The sequence below is a fragment of the Lacerta agilis genome, chromosome 2, assembly GCF_009819535.1.
Source record: "Lacerta agilis isolate rLacAgi1 chromosome 2, rLacAgi1.pri, whole genome shotgun sequence".
NCBI lineage: Eukaryota > Metazoa > Chordata > Lepidosauria > Squamata > Lacertidae > Lacerta > Lacerta agilis.
In genome coordinates, this window is record NC_046313.1 from 100,124,393 (window position 1) to 100,151,947 (window position 27,555).

The 27,555-nt window shown below is 39.5% G+C and overlaps 1 protein-coding gene across 5 annotated transcripts in view; it reads left to right on the forward strand.

Moving 5' to 3' along the window:
• CFAP20DC (CFAP20 domain containing) overlaps nt 1-27,555 on the forward strand; it is a 140,876-nt gene that overhangs the window by 29,096 nt on the left and 84,225 nt on the right. For all 5 annotated transcript variants that reach the window (XM_033141329.1, XM_033141326.1, XM_033141325.1 and 2 more), the window contains 2 exons: nt 19,882-19,996; nt 25,207-25,363. In XM_033141329.1, coding sequence (XP_032997220.1) covers nt 19,882-19,996; nt 25,207-25,363 — 272 coding nt within the window. The remainder of the gene's footprint in view (nt 1-19,881; nt 19,997-25,206; nt 25,364-27,555) is intronic.

Genomic DNA, 27,555 nt, shown 5'->3' on the forward strand with positions numbered 1-27,555 from the left:
GACACTTTTTGGGTTTTCCCTTGATGTGCCATCTCCATTGTTAATGTAGCAATAAACGGGAGCTGGGACGGTATATTTCTCAGAGCGTTTGATGATATGTTATCATCTCCTGTGTTGCTGGACAAGTCTTTTATGTGAATGCCATCTATCCTACTGTTGCCTTTCGAAAATATGCATTCACTTTGACAGCAAGTATTTTGATTTGAGTTTTATTTAATTGTATTAATTTTCCATCTCTGCCCTTTTGTTTTCTTACCTTTCCCCTGTCTTCATATCAGATCGAAAATCTTGTTTCACCTGTTTATAGGAATGTATGTGAGAGCTCCTTGGAGGCTTTGTCTTTATTGAAGGATCGTTCTCCTCTGTCATGCCCCATTGTGTCATAGGGATGCTAATTCCAGGAAGGCCTCATTACTCTGTCTTCCTTCATATAGCTTGAAATGTCTCACAAAAAGTGATAAAATATAATGAAAACAGAAATTCATAGAAAGAACAAAAACATATTGGAAATTGCACAACTGTTTTCTTGTTTGGTAGGAAAAGGACAGTCAGGTGTTTGTGCTATCCAAGCAACACTTAGTAGCAGCATTTATTTTTATTTTCCAATTTTTTATTGACATTAACAACCCAACAGTGCAGTAGCAGGGTATTACATCATGCCATATAAGACACAAATAAGCAATGCAAAATTAAAAGAGGAAAATGGTGGCACAGCAATATAAATCAAGACAACCATATTTCCCGAACTGAGGTGAATGGTGAATATTGAGCATCAAGGTCTGAAACATAAGAAATAAAATCCCACCAGATGGCATAGAAATGTTCTGAATCTTCCAACCCTTCCAAAAGCAGCATCAACTATGATAAATTTTAAGGAATGTGCACTACAATTCATAATTATCTGTTGGATGCCATTTTCTTTCCCCTTCATATTTAAGTCGTTGTCTTACCCTTTTCAATAGGTAGTTCCATCTCTTCCAACTACTGAAATAAAGTATCCATAATATCAACACCATTTGTCTCTTCCTGTGGTATGAATACATATGTTTCTTTTTGTTAACTGGCTACATCTATGAAGCAAAGAATCATTGTCATTTGCTCACCATGGCTTACACCCCATGTTCAGTTTAGAGAGATTGCAAAGTACTTAGCAGTACAAGATGCTGACAGAATTTTTTCTATGATGGCATTGCATAAAAGCTGAATTAACTATTTTCCAATACACTGAACATGTGTCTCATTGTTCCTTATTCTACACAAGTGCTGATTCACAACAGGGTCGGGCACAGCTAAATATTTCTCAAATCTAAGAAACCTTCTGTTACCAGATGTGTGTAGTTTTTCATGTGTTTCCCAAGAAGTCAAATGGTGTAAACCAAGAGCTCTCATTAAAAAAAAATGTCATTCTAAAATTTGTTGCCAGTATTTTTCTTTTGGCATGTTTTCTTCATCAACAATTTTCTTTTTTTAAAAAAAAATGAAGTTCAGGTTCTTTCCATTTGTGAAAATTTTCCAGATGGTCACTACTTCTCTTGTGTCCTTCTGAAATAGCAGATGTGTTTTTCCAATCTCTTGTTCCTTTATCACAAAGAGATCGTGATGTTCCAGTAATGTTACGAGTAAGCAGCTAGCAACAAAACCAGAACAGAGTTATTTGATATGGAATACTGACATCATTGTGATTAATTATTTCTCATTAGCCAGTGTCCATGTATAATTATAGAATGAGAATTTTCTTCAGTGGATTATTATCCTTGCGAAACACAAATTGTTGAATTGGTACTGGTCCATGCTCCACCAAAATTTGTTGCAAATAGGCCAAGTGGCAGGCTCACTAAAGTTAAAAATTGTAGACATTGTAGCATTTTCAGATTCATTTGCTTTCAGTTCTTGATCTGAAGTACTTCATTTGGTTTGTCTTCTGTGTTCAAGCTATGTTCCTCAAACCAGTAACTTTTGAGGCAGTATGTAAAACTCATTTCAGCTTCAGTCTCAGTTTGGTCCTTGAACTCCTTTCCTCTTGTTCTGATTGGAGATACAACCTTCTTGTTTGTTTGGATTTCCTTTTCAGCCTTCCATACTGGGAACCAGATTATTTCTTTTTGCCATGCTGAATAATAAACCAAACTAAGCTTTTTTTAAAAAAAAAATCACAATAGAGCTATCAACCCCAGTTTTGAAACCAGTTTGAGTGTATACAAAACAAGACTTGCAAATTCCCAGCTCCACCAACAGTTGAGAAAGAAAACTACAAATACCAAAGAGTATATACAGATATAAATGAGTAGCAATTGCAGTTTCCCAGTCATAGTGAGAGAAAACTTGTCAGTTGGTAAGAAATGTTTGTTACAACAACTTACATCAGTAGCTGATTCCAAAATGCTAGTGTGCCAGGGCAGCAGCAACCACCAAGGCGAGCCGATCAGATGTACATATTCTCTTAACATTTCTTCCCATAAACTATTGTCTTGTAAGCAGGTCAGTAAAAATATATACTGTATGCTATTATTCGCCTTGCCATGGAGCAATGGTAAGTCTGTCATGTGCCTATGAATTGTGCAACCTTTTGAATTCCACTGCCCTTCTACTTTTGCTGCCCCTAACATTTTGCCACCCTAGGCAGCTGCCTAGTATTTAAACTATCTCAGGCTCCACAATTGGAATACATATCCCACTGTGTGTCATTTTCCATTGATACACCTGTCCCCTTTGCTTCAGGAGGTCATCAGCATCGGAGAGGCACAATGTCCCTTGCAGCTATTTGGATTCTGTGTGAAAGGGTCATTCTTAACTCCTTTCTCCATCCTTCCCCAATCTAATGAAACCTGTTTGCACTCCTCAGCTGTGATTGCTGAGGCATGTTTAGAGAATTGACTCAGCACTGCCACTCACAGCGATGGGGTTTGTTTTTAGTGCTAGAAGAAGGGTTCAGAGGTTCTCAATCGAGCTGTTTTAATCTGGTGTTGATCTGTTGACAAAAACTTCTAAACCTGTCCAGAACGTCAGCAGTTGGGTAGACTTCAAATTTAAATAAAATATACCTAGTTCTGGTTTGCTCCAGGATAATTACATTATTAAGACACTGGAAAAGGAAATAGGGCATTATTAATAGTGGTAAAAGTCTAATCAAAGTTTTCTGTTATTTTTAGGCATTTCATATACTCCTAGTTTAATTTCAGATATATAAAACTCCTAATTAAATCATGACCTCTGCACACCAGATGGATTAGATTCCCTTTAATAATCTTATTTATTACAATATGTCATAGTAAATTAAAAAGTCAGCTCTGATTAATTGGTGTATTCTAGAACTCCTTCAAGACATCCAAAATATTACAGAACAGTTTGTCTTCCAGCCTAGGGGCCTCCTGATGTTCAGATAACTAATGAATGTTATCTCTCTCATGGCTCCTATTGTGCTGTGAGTTAATGTAGAAGTTTTCCTGATTTGACTCCTGCTTCTCAAATCTCAAAATCCAATCTTGAAAAACATATTGGAAGGAAAGTGGCACAATCACTGAACACCCACATTCATTTTGGAAAGGTTTACACCAGATATTTCATTACGGTTGGAAGAGAACTGGTGAATTACTAAAATAGTATTCTTCACTTATGCACAATTTATACATTCAACGCAGTTGATTGAGAAATGGATTTTTCCAATGGTACTATTGCAAGCTGTGGGAAGGAGGACCTGCATGCTTGACTCTGCTCCCATGGGAAAAAACACTCTGTACATAGAATACTAATGTCCTAAGAAGGCATGCTCAGCCCAGCCTTCTGCCTAGCTTGCTGTATTTATTTACTTATTTCTACCCTGCAGTTCTGTTTACATGCTGGACTCCCAGTGCAGCTAATTATCAACTTTATTTGTTTGTTTGTTTCCATTTTTTTTTCTTTTACTATAAAATATATTGAAGGGGGTTATTGGTTTGTAGTTTTTTCTTGTTTTTATTATGTATATTGTGTTTTTATATTGTATTTTTATGTTGTGAATCTTCCTGAGATCTACAAATGAAGGGCAGTATACTAAACAAACAAACAAACAAATAGAAGCAAGAACAATAAAACATGAAAAGTGAAATAAAACATGGGGATGTAGAGTAGCAGAAAATTAACCTGTTATCAGGATTGTTGTACTCTTCCATTATAGGTCCCAAGGATCTTCAGAATCCCAGCTTGTCTCTTCCAAGTCTGGGTGCTCTTGTCATCATTGATCCTGCTTGTTGCATGTTTTATTTCCTCAGGCACTCCTGATTACAGGACCACATCTTTACTACAACATAGGTTCCTTGCCTCAGAATTCCTTCTCAACTCTTGTAAACTTGCCACTGGAGGTTTTCTGGCCCTCAGACTTTCCTCACCATCTCTCATTTATCTCCGTCTTTCTAATTTCCCTCTGTGGCAAAGCCTGCCAACATTTCCTCCTGTGTCTCCCTCTTACGTCTCTCTTCTCTTTCCCCCATTTACTTTCTCTATATCTTCATGACTCAGAGGCTTTGACTATTGCAGGTGCGGCTGCCAACCTTCTGGTGGATGTAGGGAGGCAGGAAATAGTTTCGTCCTATTCTCCAGCAAATACCAGCAAGATTCCCTGTACAATTTCACAGTCCAAGACTCACATGCCTCAAATATGTCCTCTTCCATATGAACCTTGCTCTGTTTTCATTCAGTTGGGGTGGTTACTACTCTTTGTACCCCATACCATGAGAAGTAACAGCATCTGTTGCAAGAAGCACCAGCCCTACCACTGTTGGGCCAATGAGGCTCAAGCTGTTCCTCTGGTTTATCCGGGCAATTCCATAACCTAGCTGTTCAGAAAGGCCTACTGTCTGCCTTGGTCCTCTCTTGTTTGATTTCTATTTATTGCGTTTCCTTATTTTGGCTCTTATTTGTTGCTACTTCATTCTGTTGAAAACTCCTTTGGAGAGATGAGGTTTAAGTGTTTTACATAAATTTAAAATTGTAAATCTGGACTGGAAGTTCATTGAAAAATGCCCCATCTACATGTACCTATAGATGGCAATCTGAAGCCTAACCCTGTTAAAGTAACTAAAACTGCTTCACAGCATGGATTTGTTCAGACATACCATTCAACATTCTCAGGATAACTTTTGGCAATATTCCTGCTACACACAGGAGTTACATTTCAGAATATATTTTGAAAACTGAACTGGATCCTGGAATCCTGTTAAATCCTGCTTACACAGATGGTATGCTTGAGCTGTTTGAGAAAAGTCTTCTTTCCTGATTGGAAGCTGCACTTGTACAGGGGCTGGCACAGCAGGAGAAGTAAGGTTACTTGAGTGCATCTAAAGAAACCCTTGAAGAGAGCCGTATTATTAGGCTAAAAGTAGTGCCGAAAGGTAATCATTTCCTCTAGTTGCCATGGCAAGCTATTATAAGCGGTACAGGTAAGTTTTGGGGAAGGGAATAGAAAGAACATATCTTTAAAGCAAACAAGAGAAAGGGAGATTGAAAACATTAAAAAGAAAGATTTTAAGTGTCTCCTTTCTCCACTGCACAAAAAACAGTGTTTCCTTTGAGCAAAGGAAGAAAGTGAGGGAATTGTCACTTCAGGCCGGTACAAAGGAATCAGCACCTTACTACCTCTTTTGAATATATTCCATGCTTCTCTCCTCAACCTGCACCAAGTCTTATAATCTTCTAAGTAAAAAACATTTTTAAGTGGAATTTCTTTCCCTAGTGTGTTATCCAAGAAAGTGTTTGAATGGGGGAAGGACGTAAAATAAGTGCCTGTTCAGTGGTATTTTCCCACAAGCAGGTTTTTATGGTTTGAAGATTAGAATGCATTCATTTTTTTCCCCATCCTGGTGTTACTGGAGGTTAATTCGCCTTTGCAAAACCAAGGTTTATTGAGTAGTTATTTCAGCTGCATCAAACCTGACAGTTGGTAAGAAATATTTCGGGGTCAAAATGTTCATATGAGAATAATGTTCTAGGCAGTCAGTCAGCATAAAGACTAGATTAAGGTTCGGAGAGGTGGAATGGAGCAGGAAACCCATTAGAAACTGGACACAAAGCAGTTAAGTTGCTATTTGAATCATACATATCTGCAGTAGCAACCCACAATCCTGGTTTTGCGATCAACAGCTCTTACAGCTGCCTTCCCAAATCTGGTGCTCTCCAGATGTTTTGGTCTACACATCCTATCAGCCTCAGCCATTATGGTCAATGGTCAGAGGTGATGGGAGTTGTAGAACACTGTCTTATGGGGTGTTAAGAAACATAATAAGATATTTTCAGTGCATACAATATACAGTACAAAACAAATGCTTTATTTACAATATTATATTCTTATCACAGCCACAATAGCCAATAAATGTCTACATGCATGAAAATATATTAAGTATGTTATAATGTGATGATGTACAATATGCATATTCCAGAGCAAATAGCCAGTCATGTTTTATTATACCATAAGAAATTACACACTTGACCCAATAAGATAATCAAGTGATAGAACACTAATATAAAAAGCAACTTGTTTAAATGTAAATCAGAAAAACTCTGGAAACGAAGCCTTATGAGGAACTGTTGAGGGAATTGGGTATCTTTAGCCTAGATAAGAGGAGACTGAGAGACAATATGATAGCAGTCTTCAAATATCTAAAGGGCTGTCAAATGGAAGATGGAGCAAGCTTGTTTTCTTCTCCAGTGGGCAGGACCTGAACCAATGGCTTCAAGTTACAAGAAAGGAGTAACACCAGGAAGAACTTTTTGATGGTAATAGCTGTTTGACAGTGGAATGGGCTCCTTCATAAGGTGGCAGGCTCTCCTTAATTGGATGTTTTTAAGCAGAGGTTGGATGGCCATCTGTCATGGGTGCTTTAATTGAGATTCCTGCATTGCAGGGGGTTGGACCAGATGACCCTCTGGGTCCCTTCCAACTCTGCAATTATATGATACTATAACAGGGGAAGTCCCAAGTAGATGGTCTTAAGGAGATAGTAGTTACTATATCAGAAGCAGGTGTAGTGAGATCGGGATACCAAGTTGAAAACAGCAGTCTGTTTATTGTATAATATGTGAATGTATAATTTTTGTTACCTATTATTTTAATCCCGGGTGCGACCATAAAAGTTTTCATTGAGTTAGTTAATACAGTTTTAGGGGACTGGATTTTAAAACATTAATTTATTATCCTGCTTAGTTGACTTGCTACGTTGTAAACCTCCAAATCTTTGTAAGTTGAAACTCCCCCCCCCCCATAAAATAATTTATTGGCTCCCACTGTCATTGTGGTAAAAAACTGGATAAAAAAATCCCTATGCCTATAAATTCTGCATGCTGCCATATTTAGCAGATTGAAATCCTAAAATCCTATAGGATTATATTAATAATTTATCCCATGTGCACTTAGGGGCACAGCTGATAGCTGTTTACATTACTTCAAGTGGGGCAGTGTTGTGTGAGCTACAGCAGCTGATGTCATGGGCATCACATTCCCGAATCCTCCACTTAAGATGAGCCATGTATTCCTACACAATCTGTGCCAAGTATTTTATTCCTTTTACAGAAGAAACTTTTTTATTTTAACAATTTTAAATGACAGGCTGTCTAAATCTTCCTTAGTCAGCCGTTTGACTGCTGGCTATTTGGATGAGAAGATTATTCCTGGTTCTTTGTAAGTTTGCTCAATTTAAGCCTAACTTCTCTTTTAAAGTAGTATCTACTTTGATTCCATCAAAATGTCTTACACAATATAAAAGCATTTTAGCAATGCTGTGTTGCCATTGGGACTGGAGTCTGGTATGGGGACAAAGGAGGAAAGCACCCACTCCATCTTGGCTTCAGCAGAGTCTCGGACAAATTATCAACCATTTTGGATTGTCTTGATATTTATACATGACGTTTATATGGTTCAGCTACTGGGAAATTGCCTTAAAAAAGACGAATGATTCATCTGCAGCTGCTTTCATAATTGAAAAGAGGGTAAATGTTCTTAGTTAGTAGGCATACTTAGATTAACCTTCCATCATGCACATGGAACCAAACATGGGTTCAGGAACAGTTAAAGTTCAGTCATTTCACCTTTCGGCATTTTAAGTTGATTGATCTTGCATCACTTTACAACAACTTTTGTGGTGGCATTATTATCATCAGGGCAGGTTACAGCCATTTAAATATGCAATGTTGAAATAGTTCAGAACACTCTGGGGAGGTCACTTCGGTCCTGCTAACACAGCAGTTTGACTTCAACTCCAGAGACGTACTCCATTGTCTCCCAAGACAGACGGAAGCCAACAAAAAATGCTATCTATATATTTCCTCCTTTCTCTTCCTCCCATGAAAGCTAGGCATTCTGGTCTGGGACCCCTCAATGCTATCCTGACGTAAGCATGTTAGTTTAGAGGGACAGAACTTTGTGACTGCTCCTCTGCTTGCTCTTTCACTATATTAGCAGCTAAATTAGTGCCAGTGGTTGGCTCAGCAGCTGAGCTGTCCTGCCATGTTTGCCTTTTCTGCTTTTCTGTTCACTTTCTCTGCTAGCACTCTGCTATGCTCAAATACTTGTTCTTTATTGTCATTTATCTGACATGGATGTTGCCCAGAGGGTAAGTCAGGTTTCGGTTTGGTGGTTACCAATATTCGCACACTAGAGAAATTGTTAATTTCTTTCTACTAAATACTAAGAACTTTAAGTAACGTCTTTCCATCACAGGGGTGGATGGATGCTTTATGTGTGTGTGTGGCTTTTGGGGTTAATTATTATTATCCCTTACTATTAATGAAGTTTGTGAAGGATGATGTCTTAATTAGTCCATGGGGGACTACTTCAGTTGATTGTTGCAGTGGCTTCTGTGTACTCCTTTACTAATAAGTAGGCTGATAACTGGTGCTGTTTTAACATGTTATTTAGCATTGTCAGTGTGTAAGACACTTTCCTTAAGGTGGGAGTAATAGTGTCCCTCCCAAGAAATCTTAAAATCGAAGGCGGCCAGTTAGAGTGAAAGGAGATGCTAACTTGATGAAGCAAAACAGCCAGGGAGGGGAGAGTTAACTGGTCTTGGAATGCCCATGAAGAGAGAGGCTAGGGCAGACCACTACTGGGAGTGCATTTGCAATTATTGGCTATCTCATTGGTGCCGTTTTATTTCTGCTGTTCGCCACTCTGTCATTTTTGCACCACAGTGACATCCAAACAAAACTGCAATCAAGACTGTTTGTCAGTGCTCTGGTGCGTAGGGGTGGAACATGAAGATCTGAAAAAAGAGGGCTTAGAAAAGAAATCACAGTAAATGATATTTGCAAATGTGTGAACTCAGTTTGGACATGTAATTACACAAAGCAATTGCCATTTGGAAAGGGTGAAAATTGTAATTGCATGCTTTGAACAGCAGCCCACGACCCTAAGCCTCCTCAGTTTCTGGAAGTCTTTGTATGCTGAAACAAATAGTAAATGCAACTTCTGTACCCAATTAAGTGCTTGTTTGTCTTTGTATAATGAAGAAGCTCTTGGATATTGAAGTAGTTACAAAATGTTATCATTAACTTCTCAGTTGTTCACAATATATACCCTGTAGCTGCTTTGTCGTCTGTATTCAATCTTCTTATTCTTTATCCCTGGCCAAAGAGATGCCGTCATAAAACTACACGTGCTGTAAGCATGTTTCAGGATCAGCAGGACTAGGTGATTGAAATGGGAGAATACAGTACAGTGGACGCTCGTATTGAGAACGTGATCCGTGCGGGAGGCACGTTTGAAACCCGCAGCGTTTGCAACCCACAGCACCGCATCTGCGCATGTGCGGGTCATGATTCGGTGTTTATGTGCAAAGTACGATTTAGCACTTACGTGCATGCGTGAACACCGAAACCCAGAAGTAACACGTTCTGGTACTTCTGGGTTCAGCGCGGTGCACAACCTGAAAACGCGCAACCTGAAGTGGTTATAACCCAAGGTATGACTGTAATCAGTAGTAGCCCAATACTGTTGCCTTTTTCTAGAAACTTTTATGAGGTGGTGGGGCTAGTGGTCAAACTAGGCTTCAGAACCGTTACAGATTTTCATAAAGATAAAAAATAATTTCCTCATTTCACTTTTATGAAAATAGATGTAAAGATGTTCCACAAGCTATTTTCTCCCTATTTCATATGCACAGTATTCTGATGAATAGCTACTAAAAGAATCCATGAGATTGTATTTTCGTAAACATTTTACTTCATATCTTCTTGTTTGATAGAGTATGTGTGTTTCCTGTTGCTAAGGGTGCTTCCACACACAGAGCTAGGAAGGGGCAGATGTCCCATTTTGACACTTGGGGTGACATGGTAATTTCCTGCTGACGCCCCTCCCCACACTGCCACCTTGCTGCCCCACTGCCTGTGAAGCATTTCATATCTACATTGCACAGGAGCGCCTGTGGAGTGCTGGCAAGATCTGTCTTGTAACATCTCAGGCACTTGGTGACCGCAGCGCTTCTCCACTGGCAGGGGAGAAGAAGAAGAGTTTGGATTTGATATCCCGCTTTTCACTACCCGAAGGAGTCTCCAAGCGGCTAACATTCTCCTTTCCCTTCCTCCCCCACAACAAACACTCTGTGAGGTGAGTGGGGCTGAGAGACTTCAGAGAAGTGTGACTAGCCCAAGGTCACCCAGCAGCTGCATGTGGAGGAGTGGAGACGCGAACCCGGTTCCCCAGATTACGAGTCTGCCGCTCCTAACCACTACACCAAACTGGCTCTCAGTTTGGAGGAGGTGGTGGGGCACCACCTATTGGGGTTCCACCACTTGAGGCTTGCCTCATGAGTGGGTTGGCCCTGGAGCTGGGTCTGGAGAATAAGTAGCTGGCAAGAATACAGAATGTGGGTCACCCTTTACATGGAACCCACCACCACATTCAGTATCCTCAAAGTAAAAAGCATACTGTATTGCATAACCATGATGAGAGAGACCTCTGCCATGAAACTCCACTGAACTTGTTTAATATCCACTCTCTAGCTTTTTCTGTTTACAGCTTTGCAGTATTTTTCTGACATTTGTACAAAGCAGCTTCTAAGGGTAGATAACGAGGTTAGAAATTAAAAAGACAGCACTACAAAATGTGTTTAAGTAGTGCTAGCGTAAAAACCCTGCTTATCCCTGAGTCCTAAGTACTTACCGAAATAGAAGAGCCTCATATTGCTTCAAGCAGATGTTCATGTGTTTTCCAGACCAGTGTAGAAGAATTATACTATAGCTGGAGAATGAGTAGCTACCAGAAAGGCTGCCTATAGGACTATTTCACTGTGGGGTTTGTTTGTTTAAGATACAAAGGGCACTATTTGAAGGCTATATTCAACAAATCATATTGCAACAGAAAACAGAGGGAGAGCTGATGTAGAAAAGCAACTAACGCTGCTGTGAGCAGTATAGCAAGCTATATGTTCAGTTCAATGAGTGGTTGATGGTGATATTTGGATACGGCCTTACAGGAATATTGCAAGCATTGGTGAGATACTGCACATGAACTATTTCCACATGTAACAGGTAGTTTATGTTCCTTCCTTACAGTGGGCAGACCTTTGTTCTATAATTTTTTTCTCCTGACTATTTTTTTTCTCATGTCAAAAAGAAAACAGAATTTTTTCTGCCTCCCCTATCATCACCATTCATCACCTCCCAAAACATTTAATGCAAAGTGGATACTAGCCTTTGAAAATGTAGACTAGCTGATGAGTGTTAAATCCAGCTGCTTTCACTGTGCGAACAGGTATGCAGAATTGAACCCCACCCATCAGCTGAAGTCACCAGCAACATCAGCTGAGGGTCAGCTGGGCATAGCTTGAGGGAAATGGCCTCTTGACCCAAATTGGACCCCTTGGAAGGTGAAGATTTGCCCATCTGCTGGAAGTTCCCCACCCTGACTTAAGGTGATGTCTAACAATCATGTCCTGCTTCAGCAGTGGACTTTGGCTTGTGCAAATGTGTTGCAGGGTTATGGGGGAGCACATTGGGCTACAGGGAGGAGTTGGAGAAGTATTCCTTCATCTGCTAGAATGATTTGGATCTCACCCAGAAGCTACAGTAAATTGGTAAGTCTCTAAAGTGTCACAAGCCTGTCTAAATATTAAAATATTTCCATTTCCTGTAGACTTCTAACATCTCATTATTTTTATTGTGTATAGAAGGCTAGCTTACAATGAGAAAATGATGACAAACTGGGATTAGAATAATATTGCAGCAACACTGAAAGTAAGAGAATGCAATCAACAAACAATTAGGAAGTTTCAGTGGAGCAGTTGACAACTACGATATGCTAATGACTGCTACACGTTGGTATGTTAAACATATATAATTGGGGTTACAGAACAGTAATTGAAGGGAGAACGAGTCAAGTTTTGTTCTTTTTTTATTTGTTTATTAAAGTTCTATACTTCATCCAAGGATCACAGGGCAGTTTACAATACAAAAACACAAAAATAATAACATTGTAACAAACAAAAGCAGTAACACACACACACACAGAGAGAGAGAGAGAGCTTTAAAGGCTATAAATAGTTAAATTAGCCAAAGGCCTGGGAAAAGAGAAATATTTTTGGCTGGCACCTAAAGATACGTGAGCCTCCCTGGGGAGAGCATTGTACCAACAGGGAGCCACATTGCCTCGCGTTGTCACTCTCCGGACCTCTTGTGGAGGGGGCACACAAAGAAGGGCCTCAGATGGTGACCACAGGGTCCAGGTCACTTCTTACGGGGAGAGGCAGTCCTAGAGGCATTGTAGTTCTGAGCCGTTTTAAGCCCATCCTGTCTGCTGGGACTGTAGACAAATTGGAAACATCCATGCAGCTCTAGCTCTTGACGTTTGCAGACTTCATATCCAGAGGCGTAGGAAGGTCAGGTGGTACCCAGTGCGGAATTTTTTTTGTCACCCCCCCCCACCTGATATTTTTTTGCAGAGGGTGCCCCAAAGTTGTTGAGTTTTTTTTTTTGGGGGGGGAAGATTGCACAGAGTTTTTGAGCTTTTGGTGGGGGGCAGGGAACACCATAGTTGATCAGCTTTTTTACCAATCCGCCCACCCGGGGGTGTGTGGGGTGTGTGCAAGCACTGATTTCTCTGGCAGATCAGCCTGTTTAATGCAATTAAGCCCTGGAACAATGCTAGCCATGCACCCTTGCTTGCTTGCAGATGCTTTGCAAGAAGGGGAGAGCCTAGCTTGTTCAAACACCCGTGTCTACAGAGCGGTCAGTGCAATATTAATGCTGAAACACAAATCCCACAACAGCCATCACTGGAGGAAACTGTTCTAAAATTAAGGGGGGGAAATATGCATTCTAATATTTGGAAGGAAACTGGAGTGAGGGAATCTTCCCCACTCCTCCCCCCCAAAAAAATAATTACAAAAGGCTCAAGAAAGTGGAGTCTAGGCTTAGGCTGAGTGCACACCATACGTTTAAAGCACCTAGAAAGAGCAGCACCCAGGAAGCTGTAGTTTGTTAAGGGTGCTGGGAGTTATAGCTCTTTTGGGGTAAGCTACAGCTCCCAGAGTTCTTGGGAGTGTTGTGCTTTAAAAGTATGATATGTATACAGCCTTAGATAGCTTTAATAGGGAATATAATTATATTCCCTATTAAAGCTATCTATAATAGAGGACAGAGATCTACCAACAGTCCAAAACATTCATATATCAGGTATCTGAAGAAGTGTGCATGCACACCAAAGCTCATACCATAACAAATTTAGTTGGTCTCTAAAGTGCTACTGGACAATTTTTGGAAGGATTATTTTAACGACTTTTTTAGGGGAACAAATTTTAAGGACTTGATTGTTTTAAAGGAATTTTTTGGGAAGTGCTTTTTTAAATAAACTTTTTCAAGATTTTTTTTTTGGCAGTTTGGCCAAACTCATGTTAGTAGCTTCAAGAACACTGTCCAACCATCTCATCCTCTGTCATCCCCTTCTCCTTGTGCCCTCCATCTTTCCCAACATCAGGGTCTTCTCCAGGGAGTCTTCTCTTCTCATGAGGTGGCCAAAGTATTGGAGCCTCAGCTTCAGGATCTGTCCTTCCAGTGAGCACTCAGGGCTGATTTCCTTCAGAATGGATAGGTTTGATCTTCTTGCAGTCTATGGGACTCTCATGGGAATAATATATACTTTACTCAGAGTAGACCCTTTGAAATGAAATGAACCTAAGGTAGTCATGCCTGTTAACTTCAGTGGTCTACTCTGAATTGGATACAACCCTTTGAATGGGATTAACCTAACAAATCCCACCAGTGGGAGCCCTGCATAAGCACTGCCACTTGTGCAACAAGGCTTTTCTCTGTACATCTGCCACATGCCCTGAAATTGGCAGGGTGGGGGCACAGGGACTGTGTCAAGAGAACCTTCAGAACAGTGCATGGGGGGGGGGGGGAAGAAAGGAGGGATTGTCCTATCTGGCAAGCTGAAATGCTTGTGCTGACGGAACGCTTGCTTTATGTGATGTTGAATTCCTCCCATTATTTCTAAAGCAACACTTGTCAAGATGGTCTAAAGAATACCTTTAATATATCTTCTTGAACTTCACAAAAGCAGTGGAGTAGCTTTCATTTTAAACTAGAGTAGGAGAATATGAGTGCATACTAAACTTTGTGCAAGTCTCAGTCTTACAGTCTTGTAGAGACAGATCGTCCTTCTGCAGCAAGTAACCTTATGGAAAGAACAAAATGAAATGGATAGCTGCCAATAAACTAAAGAAGAGAAGCCAGCAGAATTAATTAGAAGCATAAATAGCCACGTTCTTAGTTATAAATAAGCTGGTTTTGGAAGACATTCATTAGCTGAACATTGTGCACATTTATACTCATTATAGGACCTTGTCTCTACTGAACAAATTAAAAGCTATTTTGCAGAATTACATGTTCCTAAATCAGCTGGCACAGATTTCCAAAGCTTGACTAAACAAATCATCATTCCATAAAACTGAATTTAGTAAATAGTTTAAACCCAAAGAAATAGACATTGGAATGACCTAAATCAAAGTTTTGAAATCAAAGTTTTATAAGACTCAGCAGTCTGTGGTGGTGCCACCCCCCAATTCCAAGTGTCTTATGTCTACTGCATCTTAAACAGCATTGGTGTTTTCCAAAATCCCTCGATGTTTCCACCAGATGTACATGACCATGTGTGCAAGAGTTTGGGGATATGTTTGTCTCTGTAAGTGCTTTACAGATGTATATGAATTCCCTGCTTTAGTGCATGAAGCACACCCTAACTCATGAAATTTAACAGGGCAGCCCTTGAGCATGTGTAGTTCTGTTTGAATATTAAAGCCACCACTTGTATTGCAGCCTTAACATTCTGTAACAACACACTTAACTGCAAGTATACTAGTTGTACTGTGTGATTGAATTTTTCACAGTAGTTTGCCATTTCTGTGTTGTAAAACAGAAGTTTCAAAGGGATGTTATGTGGGCAAACAAGATATGGACTGTAAACTAGTGAAGCGTTTCTTTCACATACTAGCAAGTGGAGAGGTTAAAAACAGCGTGAGGATTCAGTGAGGGCAACAGGAATTCATGGAGAAAGGAAAATTCAGTGGTGTAAGCAGGTCTTTGTTATGACCCAGAGACCATGCACTGTATACTCTGTTTACTATGGGGATGGTGAGTCTCCAACTATATCCTTTAGGGGGGAACTGTTAGGACCATCTTCAGCATGCTTCTGACTGGGAGACACAGCCTTGCTTCCATGATAACTTTGTCAGAGGAGGGGTCTTCCAGGGTACCTGTCTCCCCAGCCCTACAGGAGTCAAAGACTGTAGAATAAAGTGAGGGTTTAAAAGTCAGGCAGCTCCTTTGAGCAGGTTAGGTTTACTGCACTGTAGTACTGACGGTTCGAACCCCTGTGATGGGGTGAGCTCCCGTTGTTCGGTCCCAGCTCCTGCCTACCTAGCAGTTTGAAAGCACATCAAAGTGCAAGTAGATAAATAGGTACCACTCCGGCGGGAAGGTAAACTGCGTTTCCGTGCACTGCTCTGGTTTGCCAGAAGCGGCTTAGTCATGCTGGCCACATGACCTGGAAAAACCGTCTGCGGACAAACGTCGGTTCCCTCGGCCAGTAAAGCGAGATGAGCACCGCAACCCCAGAGTCGTTTGCGACTGGACTTAACTGTCAGGGGTCCTTTACCTTTACCTTTTTTACTGACAACATATGCAAGACTTCATTTGGAGGCAGAGACAACAGCTCATTAACTACCATAGGAGGGTCCTGGGAGCTCTGACCTGTTGCCTTTAACACTGACTGAATACCCCTGGGATGCCCCCGTGAGCCTTGACCTCATACCTATTTTTAAATTTTGCTGATTTTATTTTTATATTGATAATTGTTTTATGTACAGCTCTTGGAGAATCTTTGAATGAGCAATTTATAAATTCTTCTAAATGAAATAAATAAAATGGTCTGTGGTTCAACTTCCAGCACCTCTGTTTGTATGCAGTCATTTCTTTTTCTGTCTTTTGTTGACTTTTATCCCCTGGCTCTGTTTGCCAGATTTTTTTTTAAGTGTTTCAACAGGTTTTAGATTTCTTCCATAAGCATTCAGCAATATTCATGAAAGGTGATCATCTTTCGCTATAAGGCCATGTACACACTGAATAGTTTATAATAAAGGGAAACAGTTTGTAAGAAGCAGGAAGCCCAATGAACTAATAATCCACGCTGCTGCTTGTTTTATTCAGAGTTCATTTTAAGCTTTGAAGTGAACATTAACAAACTGCCATAAATTGTCATATATACAACAGCAAAATGAATAGGTAATCTGAGTCAATGAGTATATCTGCACTCCTGGGTAGTTGCTACCATTTTAACTCTTGTTTTTGCTGCATTTGCTGTCAAGAGGAAAATAGTCAATCAGAGCTGAAGCTATGAGATAGAATTGAAAATTGAATTGAAAATTGAACTGAAAAGTAATTTTGCTTTAAAATGTTTTGCAAATGTAGACGTTAAGTGTGAAATGAATGCAGCTAATGACCATAGCTGGAAGAGTTATGCACCTGCTGATCAGAGGGATATTATTATAAATGAGGTTGATTTTTCCTGTTGACTACCTCATTTTTTCTCAACGTGGTCTCATTATTTTCCTGTCCCATGTCTGACCCCTCAGATAGGAAGACTGAAGCATAAACATAATAAAAACCATTAACTCCTGTAGAGCTTTTCAAATGTTTTCTGATATGATGAGAGCTGTGTAGTTTTGTTTTTGTTTCTTTTTTTTCAAAAGTTTTGCATAGGATCTCCTGCTTTTTTCACAGCAAAATTAAAGGTTGAATTTCCCGGCCAACACCAATCATAGCTCTTGGGTTCATATATTTGCAGATGACAGTCTTAATTAAGTATTCTGCGGGTTTTAAAATGTGTTCCTTTTGAGGAGGGTTCCTTAAACCTCAATGAAGTGTGCTTCTTAAACAAAACCACGCTGACCAGCTAGGATTGTGGTTTCATCTTGCCAGGGCTATGATACTTGGGTTGTATGTTGTTGTTGTTCTTGTTCTTGTTGTTATTGATGTATTAAGTTGTTGTAGAAATTTGTTTTCACATTCTCGCTCTTCTTTCCTCATATATTATTTGTCAGCTGAGCATCTAAGAAGTGCCAATCCCCAGCATATATAGAACATATATAGAAGAGTTGGTGTATTTAAAAGACCCAAAATATTAAATGTCTGTGTTGTGAAACGTCCACTGCTTCTTGGGTGGTATAATTAAAACACATTATTCTTTAGGGGAGACAATGTGACTAACGCCTTGATTTGGTAGTCTCTTGTGGCATATTCCAAATTTAGAAGTCTCGTTTAACAAGATGGATTAGTGAACAATCTAGCCCACTACATTGGTTTCTGGCAGTGGCCAACTAGAAACTATAAGAAAGTTGGTAGTTGTGATAATACTCATCCCTTGTATTTAATTCTCACCATCTGACAGAGGTTTGCTGTCTCTTAACACTGAAGTAGCACTCCTGGCTTTCATACCTGATGGTGGTGGGATTGAGTTTACTAATTCTAAAGAAAATTGTATATATATTTAAAGATTTTACTTAATTTGCATCCCACTTTTCAGACTGAATGATCCCTCAGTAGACCAAGATTAATTTAAGCAATGTATAAGCCTACTTCTGAAAGTGCATTAGAAAGATCAGCTACCATTACATTAATAAACCGCTTGGACAGTTGCTTCCATACCTGTAGTGAAACTGGAATCTTGGTTTTTTGCATTATGCAGTTATCACCCTGTTTTGTTTTGTTTTGTTTAATATGCAAACATATTGGGGGGGGGGTTTCAGTGTCAACATAGAGTTCTTATTTGTGATGGCTTCCCATTCCCATCACAGGAGAGAATGGATTGCTCCATATGTTAACTTGTTTATAGGGCCTGGTGAGTTGTTAAATCTGTAAAAGGTTACCTAGGTTGACTGCATTTTTCTTTAAAGCTCTGAATCAACCTTCTTTATTCTGTACAAAGATGGCTGAGTTTCATCACATTTTTTCCTTTGCTTTTTCATTGATATACTAGATATTACAAGTGCTTATTTATAACTGTTGATTTAGAGAAAATAGAAGGTTACATAGGATGGAATAAGTTATATTAAGGGGTGTTGTCAATGTTTTTTTTTCCATTCAAATAGCTGATAAATAGAACCCACCTCTCAATAAATTGATTATTTTTCTAATTACGTCATACTTTTCTCTAGTAGGTTGTTTTGATCATTAAGGAAACTTCCAGTATTTTCTTTTGCCTTTTAGTCATAGTTGGAGTTTTCTTGCTTTGCTGAAGCTGAGCAATGCAGATGTCAGTGCTTGTGAGAAGAGTTGTAAACATTTGTAGCTCTACGTTGCTAACATTTGATTTTAATGTGCATAAAAGTATAGTTTTATGGTTTCTAGGTGTATTGTGACTTGTAATTCTTGCATTACCTTGAGTACTGAATTTAAAAATTGTTTATTTTCTTACAGTTCCAAAAGGTAGCTTTTGTACCTAAGTTACTGTTCGGAAAAATAGAAGAAAACATCATTGTTTTGATAACAAAACAATGAAAAAAAACAATTAGGTGAAGTTGTTGGTAAAAACATTTTCTCCTTAAAGAAAAGAAAGCAGGTGGTAGGAATTAAAAATTTGGTTGCTTCGATTTCCAATCTAAAAACATTTGTAGTGAGCCATTTTCTGTTGGGCGAATTCTAGAATGAAATTAAGCCAGCTTTGAACATTCATGGAAACCACAAGGAAGCAGAACGTACATAGGAGCCACTTTATCAATCTGAACCAAAGCTGATCGTGATTGCAGTCTAAATCTATTAATGATGTTCAAATCCAGTGTTCTGGCTGTCACTGGAGGACCAGCCTGAATAGTTAGCAATAAACTTGTGTGTTGTTAATTCAGGTTTGGAGATATGTGCTTGGGAAGTAAAACCGACATACAATGTTTTGTGTCTATCTTTAAGCATACAAAGAGCGCATATGAAATGGCAGGTGGGTTTTTAGAAAAAGAGAGCCTATAATGATTTCCTATTTAGTGGGGTGACAGCATGTCCCAAGATAACACGAGCTTAAGGGACTGAAAAAGCATGATTATTAAAGGCTAGTGGCTTCTCAGTTCATACAAATTGAATTCTTTCATAGGTTGAAGTGCTGTGGAAATCTAGTGAAGAGTGAAGAGCATTGAAATAAAATTAGCATGTAAAGTGATTTTATATATTCAGGCTTGTAGCCACTAACTTTGAATTTGAGAGAGAAATCTCATTACCTATCTTGTAAAAGGGGTAATACTTAAACTCTCTATTTGCTGTCCTTGATTTAAAGGTTCTGCATATGAATGATGGTTTTCTGTGGTTGCCCAGAGATAGTGGTTATTGTATTGATGGAGATCTCTTTTCCTCCCCCCTCTCACCTTTTCTCTTTTACAGGATAACTGATTTAGGAAACATTAAAAGAAGGTTGTATTTATCAACAATCCACAAGGAGTTGTCCATAACCCCCCTTCATGCAAAAATTCCTCTTTTTATGATCAAGCGCAAAATTGTAGGTATATTTCCTTCCAATTTATAGATCCCTTTTCTTTTGCATTGCAATACTTCTAAGTATCTGTAAGAACGGTTATAGTTGATCATCATGGTACTTATGTCTTATCAGTACTTATGTCTGCAGAAGACAAGAAGTTGACTTTCTGGTTCAGTCCAAAGCAGTGATTTAAGTTAATTGTATAAGCAGGTACATGTGCATGTGCAGAAAGAACTTCAAATAGGAATAGTATTAGGAATTTCTGTAACATAAAGGTCAAGCAGGTGTGCCAGCGAACTCTTCCATGGACCCTACTTACCATATTCAGGCTGTTATTTGGGTGTTCCAAGCCCGATCCAAACAAAGGCAGAACTTAGAGTGAGTGAGCAGAGCACAAATTCTTGCCAGGGGCTCTTGATACCATTTTCTGTCACCACTGCCCTTCATGCCACACCAGTAGTCATTAGAAGTACAATAGTGATCCCATTTCAATGAAGCTATGTGATATGGCCTATAGCACCAGTGCTGCTTGCTCTAAGCTAGTGCTAAGAATAAGTCTTAGATATGAGAATTAAAACATCCTGGAAAATATGCCTTCCATCTGTAGGTTGGTAATCACTTTGTTCACCCAATTGTGTACAGAATGTATAAATTCTGAAAATTAAATTTGCCAGAAGTTTCAGATGTGACCATGAATTTTCCTTAACAAGCAGATGTCTGTCTGATATGTATTGCTATCTAATTGCATATTTGGGGTGAGGATACGGCTTCCCATCTGCACTGCACCATAAAATGCAACTTCTACCCTTCGGGCTGCTAATCATGTGAAATATCTTCTTGCAAACTACAGCTAATTTGAAGGCATTGGTTTTCATATTAAAGCAAGATCCTGCCAAGGATGAAAACAGTCTTAGCATTTTTATTTAAATAGGTATTTGTAGGCATACACCCTTTACAAGTAACTACCAAATACATTGAACTGAGAAAGAGAGAATGAGACAGAGACTGTTTGCAAAATACTTATTTGCAAAAGTCCTTTTTCTACAACTTTTTGGAAGGCATTTATATTATACTAATAACTTCATTTTAGTTTTCTCCTTTTTTCAAGCATGGCCTTAAAAATTAATATGTACCAGACAGTCATACCACTGAAGCAGTGGTTAATTCAAGATCATAGATCAATTGTAGAGTTGGACGGGACCAGGAGGGTCATCTAGTCCAACCCCTTGCAGTGCAGGAATCTTTTCCCCAACATGGGGCTTGAACCCATGACCATGAGATTAAGTCTCATGCTGTACTGACTGAGTTTTCCCATGCAATGAATTATTTTCCTGCATCTTCGTTTTTGTGGTGACTGTGTCAGACTAACACCAGTGTTTCAAGACTGTATTCCTTAATCCAGTGTTTTTCAACCTTTTTTGGGCAAAGGCACACTTGTTTCATGAAAAAAATCACGAGGCACACCACCATTAGAAAATGTTAAAAAATTTAACTCTGTGCCTATATTGACTATATATAAAGTAATTTTTCAATTTTTCCCACGGCACACCAGGCAACATCTCGCGGCACACTAGTGTGCCGCGGAACAGTGGTTGAAAAACACTGCCTTAATCTGCAGTAAATTAAATTCAGTCAAAATATGAACTTTAGTTGTAAGATTCCACTCAAAGAACGAGTTATTTGATGGGGATCTGGTGATGGGACTTTTATACAGTTGGATGGTTTTTGTTTGTTGAGAAGGTAGATATAATGTTCCTTGTGATGTCCAACTCTAGATTTTGAAACTGAGCAGCTCTGTAGTCATATGAATACATGAGGCTGGTAGATACCAAGATCAAACTAGAAATTTTCTGGGTACATAGCATGCAACTAAATGTCTAGGTGTTACAAATTAAATTGCAGACACAATGGGAGGGTGACTCTTGCTGGGGATGTATTATGGGGCAAGGAGGCATCTCTCTTCAGCTATCCTTCCCTTGTTGCAATCAGAACTGAGAACATCCTCCAGTCCCCTGCATGGCCAATAGGGATCCCCTCCCCAGTTCTCCTAGTCATGTTGAATGTGCATTCTGATTGTACAGAAGAGGAAAGAGATAAGCCTCCATTCACTCTGCTTTCCCAAAAAGCAGTGGCTTTTAAGTAAGAAAAAAATCTAGCTGTGTAAAAATATGCCAGTTTCTTAGTATAGTACATATGGTATTTTTGAAGGGATTTTGAGGGGAAATTCTCTCTCACAAGCAAAACAAGTAATTTCTTCATTGGTAATCTTAAATGTTGTCCCTACATCAAATAATGCACACAGATTAGTTAGAACAATGTCATCAATGTTCCTCAGAGGTGGCAAGCCCATTAAGGAATGGCATTTTGCACTGAAATTAATGAATGATTATGACACTGGTTAAAGCTTTCCCGTTAACTTTTAGTTTTCACCCAAATACTTTGTTTTCATCTAAATATTTATTTTATTAGTGCTTAGCAAAGACAATTTCCTACACAGCTAGAGCTGCACATTTCCATTAGTACATACTAAAAATGAATATTGATATTTCTTCTTTCAGTATACAGTGTTTTAGTGTGTTTGTCCTCTGGTTGTGACAGTGTGTTTGTCATATGTAATTTGATGCCATTCAGTATACCTCTTTTGTGGAAGTCAAATGGATCGTGCCTTAATATTGTCAGGTGCTCCTGGTGAGAGTTTTCTCTATAGTTATGTAAGAAATGAAGAACACACACCGTTTCTTAAATAACTCTGCAGGAAAATTTGTACAGGAAGATCTGACAATATTAACTATGCTCCATTTGACTTCCACAAAAGAAACATACCAAATGACTTCAAATTACACATAGTAAACACATTACTGCTATAGGGGTGAGCTTCACAATGTTAAAGCATTATTGTCTTCCATTTCCAGGTTCATATACAGTTAACATCCATGGTGCTAATCCTGCTCTTTACAAACACCATATCCTTGCACAGAAGGCATATTTGTGCACAACTGCAGGACTGAAACCACATTAACATATCCATAACAACAAACTGTCCGATGTGAACTAATGGGGGGTGGATACACTGTCAGTTGTTGGTCACTACTACTGATATTGTCCTTTGACTCGCATTTGGCATGTGGCTGCCCTTAAAAACAGATTCTCACTTTTGGTCTTACGGATCCCAGTGCAATGTAGAAAAGGTGGCAATCTCTTAAGAATGTTCTGTTTCTTGGGGTAAGACACGCAGGCTAGGCATGGGAAGCGTTGACTTCTGCATTTACCTCTCCTGCGGCACAAAAGAAGAACTGTGGTGTGCAATCCCATGAGTTGCATGGGACAGAGAAGTTTATTTGCCCAATGACTTTGAATGGAGCGGTTGTCTTTCATACAACTGTTTCATCTGCTTACTTACTTGCTGTACTAACCAGTATAATCAAGATGTCACAAAAGATTTGACACAGGCAATTCTGAAGGGCAGGACTTCTGTTCCCTATCCTAGTCGGTCCAATGATTGGCTTCCAGCACTTAAAAAGTGTGGAAGAAGCATGGGTTTTTGTAAGATAAGTGCAGGTTGCCACTGTACTATATTCAGCGCAACAGGTGTGATGCTGCTGCATCCTCCATCACAGTGTATATGAAAGGTGGCTTCTGTGTTCCTTTATGAATGCTAGGTCAATCTACATGTGTACATGTTCAGTGCAGAATTTCAGCTTTACCAGATAGCATTAGTCAGTGATGAAGCTCTTGAATTGACCTGGGAGGTGGATTGTAAAGCTGAGGATCAAAAAAAGCTTAAATACTTTCTCTTTAGGGAATGCAAAACATCAATTGGCTATTTCTGACCCAAAGTAAAAGACTTGAAACAAACTTCTAAAATGTTGCTACATGTTTATAAGTTGCTTTTATCTGGGGCTTGTTCCTTAGTTCCACTAAGATTTCTTTCTCATTTATTGCTCAAGCCTGATGTGATTAGCCTCCTTCAGGGCTGTCTTGATTGTACTCCAGAGACATCATCAACCCTGAAGATTGAATTCTGTGGGGTACCCTGCTGGCTTGTCCTATACCTGGGATTGTATTTTGAGACTGTGTCTAGGCTGTGAGGACTCTGTACTAAAGAGAAATAAAGCAAGATCTAGCCTAATATGCAACCTGTATACTTTAGGTAAATTTAAGCCACATGCTGTTATGGGTAATTTCTTCTGCTAGTCATTGAATGAGACAAGGAGTTATGAAAGACCCTGAAGCCCTGAACAACTGGAAATCCTGTTGCTCAGGAAGCTTCACTAGATGTTTCCCATATACCTTGAAGCCAAAGTTTGTTGCCAGAAGAGTTAGAAATGCTTTTTTAAAAGATAAAAACTGATAGAATGCTGAAATCCCAAACCAAATTCTGTTCTGTTTTTGTGTGTGTAGAACTGCAGAACACATACATACCTCTCATCATGCCACAGGTTACAAATCTGCTTGTTCCCAATAGGAGAAGGCAAGCTTTCCTTCAGGGATAAACATAACACACTCAAATATAACATAACATTGCACAGACAGTAGAACCATCCATTATAAGAAGCTAGCATTCGTATTTCTCTTTCGTTCCTGAGACTGCAGAATGATATATCCACACAACATTTGGAAGTTCTTTATCTACTGCCATGGATTTCTGAATTTAATGTCACACATCAATGGTGTCCTAAGTGCTGAGCTACCTGGGCAAAGGCCACCTGGCTCTTCTGTGACTTAAGATCATCAAACCAGTGGCAGTCACAGGGGATATGATTTATTTTTTACATGGGCCTATAGTTACATCAGAGAAGATCAGCCATTGGTATCAAGGTGTGTGTTGAGACAAATGCAGAGAAAGAGAAAGCAAGCAGCAGGAGAGAAGTGGGTTGCAGTTTGACAGGGATCCTTGATAGTCATAACCATTTATATTGATCGCTCTTTACTAGTTTACCATCAGCCATTAATATGCACAGGCAACTCAGACCTCAACACACTTAATTTGAAAGCAAGTATCACTGATTTCAAGTACAAAATGCATGCTAAAAGTTCAGACTGAAGGCAATTATAGACCACTTGCATGGCTGCAACATTCCTTGATGTGGAGAAAACATATATTCCATGGAGCAGCTATGGGAGAGTTGGGGTATAATTATATTTAGTGGTAAATTTTTGTGCTGATTTCTTTTACAAGACCTGCAGCTTATGTAAAGATGTCATTAAATCTGTTTTCACTCTTTTCTTAGTGGTGCAACCTGTGCATTGACTTGGTAGCATTCACCAGTGAGATATTCAAAGGAGCCGTCTTCCAGTCCTTGGATGGCATTATTGTTTCAGCTAACTGTAAACTGCGAAAAATCTTCACACTGAAGTCAAAGCCCCTGGATACAGATGATGAAGATGGTGTGTTAACTTGAACCTCCTGGAACTCCACTGAGTTACTGTCGTATCATACAGTTTCAAGCTTGTCTACCAGGCTTCTATGATTAATCATTTGAGAGTTTAGATGATTTCACTGCAATTAATGCAAGTACAGGTCATGTATCTCTCTGGCTCAGGGGTTGTCAATGACATTAGCTAAGTGTGGTGACAAGGTGGGAAGGCACTTACATTTTTATAAAGCGCTGCCTTCATTAAAACTGCATTGTGGAAAAGGTTCCATCTTTAAATTAGCATACAAAACTGCTAATAATCTTCTGGCGAGCTACCTTCAGGTAAGTATTTCATTAAGCAATTTGAAAGAGAGCTTGTTATTTAATTATCAGTGGGCTCTTCTGCTGAGAGATGTCATTTTCTCAAGGTGTCTTCTAAAAGGAAAATTGTCAAGACTACCTACATAAAACCCAGCCATTATTTTTCTTCATTTTGGAAATGGGACCTCTGAAGAAGGAAAAAGATGGTTTTGATAATGAGCTGCTCACTATATTAGTGAGAAGTCCCATTGCTCATCAGCCACATGTTACTCTTTGAATGCGACACTATCACTGTGTCTAAATAAAAGAAGTCAGGTCCCCCTGCCCCCTTGCATTCAACTCTGCTCTTCATAATCTGGGCTGAGTTTCTTCCAGTCAAATGAACTCCCCCCCCCCCCTGCAATCTGTTTTAGACTAGATTCTTCACTCTCCCAGCATCCTCTACAAAAGTAAGCAGTAAGAGACTTTTGGCAGATAATAATTCTGAGGCTAGTTCTGCATTGTAATTTGAGCTTTTCCTCCAGCCTGCTTATTTGTTTAAACTTTAAGTCTTCTTGCTTTACGCTTTGCATCTTTTTTTGTATCTTGCTCTTTTGCTTCAATTATCTGGAACTATTTGCAATTCCATTCTGCTCATAGCACGTGCTCTGGATTGTATAGGTTCCCTTGGGAGACAGCCATGTGGGTATCTCTTAACTTTTAAGGCAGGTGGTTAGAGTAGATGACTCTTCCTTCCTTCTATCTCCTTGATGCTGAATTAACCTTTCTTTCTTCAACCTAGCCCCATCTCTTTCCCAAATCAGTATAGACTTTCCATAGTCTTTTTCTTCCAATCTACTCTTACCATACTACATGTCCTGTTTGTGGCAATGGAATATAAAGCAGCACGTGATAAGAGTTTTGATGTGGTGTCAGTAAACCAAGCTAATCTTTGAAAGATCAGAAAGCTAGCTAGGTTTTCCAAGCTCAGCATTTTTTGGGGAAGCCACAGAACTGTGACAAAACATTGTAAGTTGGTCAAGTTTGCATCCCAACCCAGCCCCTCTGACTGCAGTGACGTTACTATTTCAAATACATGAGTACATGAGATGATTGAATTCTTCTGCTTTGGAGACCTCTTTGTTGTTGTTGTTCAGTCGTGTCCGACTCTTCGTGACCCCATGGACCAGAGCATGCCAGGCACGCCTATCCTTCACTGCCTCTCGCAGTTTGGCCAAACTCATGTTAGTAGCTTCGAGAACACTGTCCAACCATCTCATCCTCTGTCGTCCCCTTCTCCTTGTGCCCTCCATCTTTCCCAACATCAGGGTCTTTTCTAGGGAGTCTTCTCTTCTCATGAGGTGGCCAAAGTACTGGAGCCTCAACTTCAGGATCTGTCCTTCTAGTGAGCACTCAGGGCTGATTTCTTTAAGAATGGATAGGTTTGATCTTCTTGCAGTCCATGGGACTCTCAACAGTCTCCTCCAGCACCATAATTCAAAAGCATCTTGAAGACCTCTAGGAAGAGGCAACAATGAGTGAGCTCCTGCAAATAGTTTGAATCTTGTGTTAACTTTGCTTCTCAGTTGTGTGTTGGAATGGAGCTCTGTGTGCCCACAGAGAAGAGCTGTCACTGGCTATTGGAGGCATTCTTGTGGGCTATCGGTGGAAGAGAGGACTGCTTTAGATGATTGCCTGCAGTTACATTCTTCCTGGAACCAGGTGGTCAATTTTGGATGCTCCTGCTATTGAGCAAATGTGTCTTGATTTAAACAGACTCTGCTTTCTCTGTCTTGACTATGCTCTCATGACCCTGATCCAAGTATATTGTTTTTGTTGTTGGGTTTAAAAAAAATGGGAGGGGAATAATACCATGGAGATGGCATTTTAATTTTGTGTTTATTCTCTCCAGGTGATTTGAAT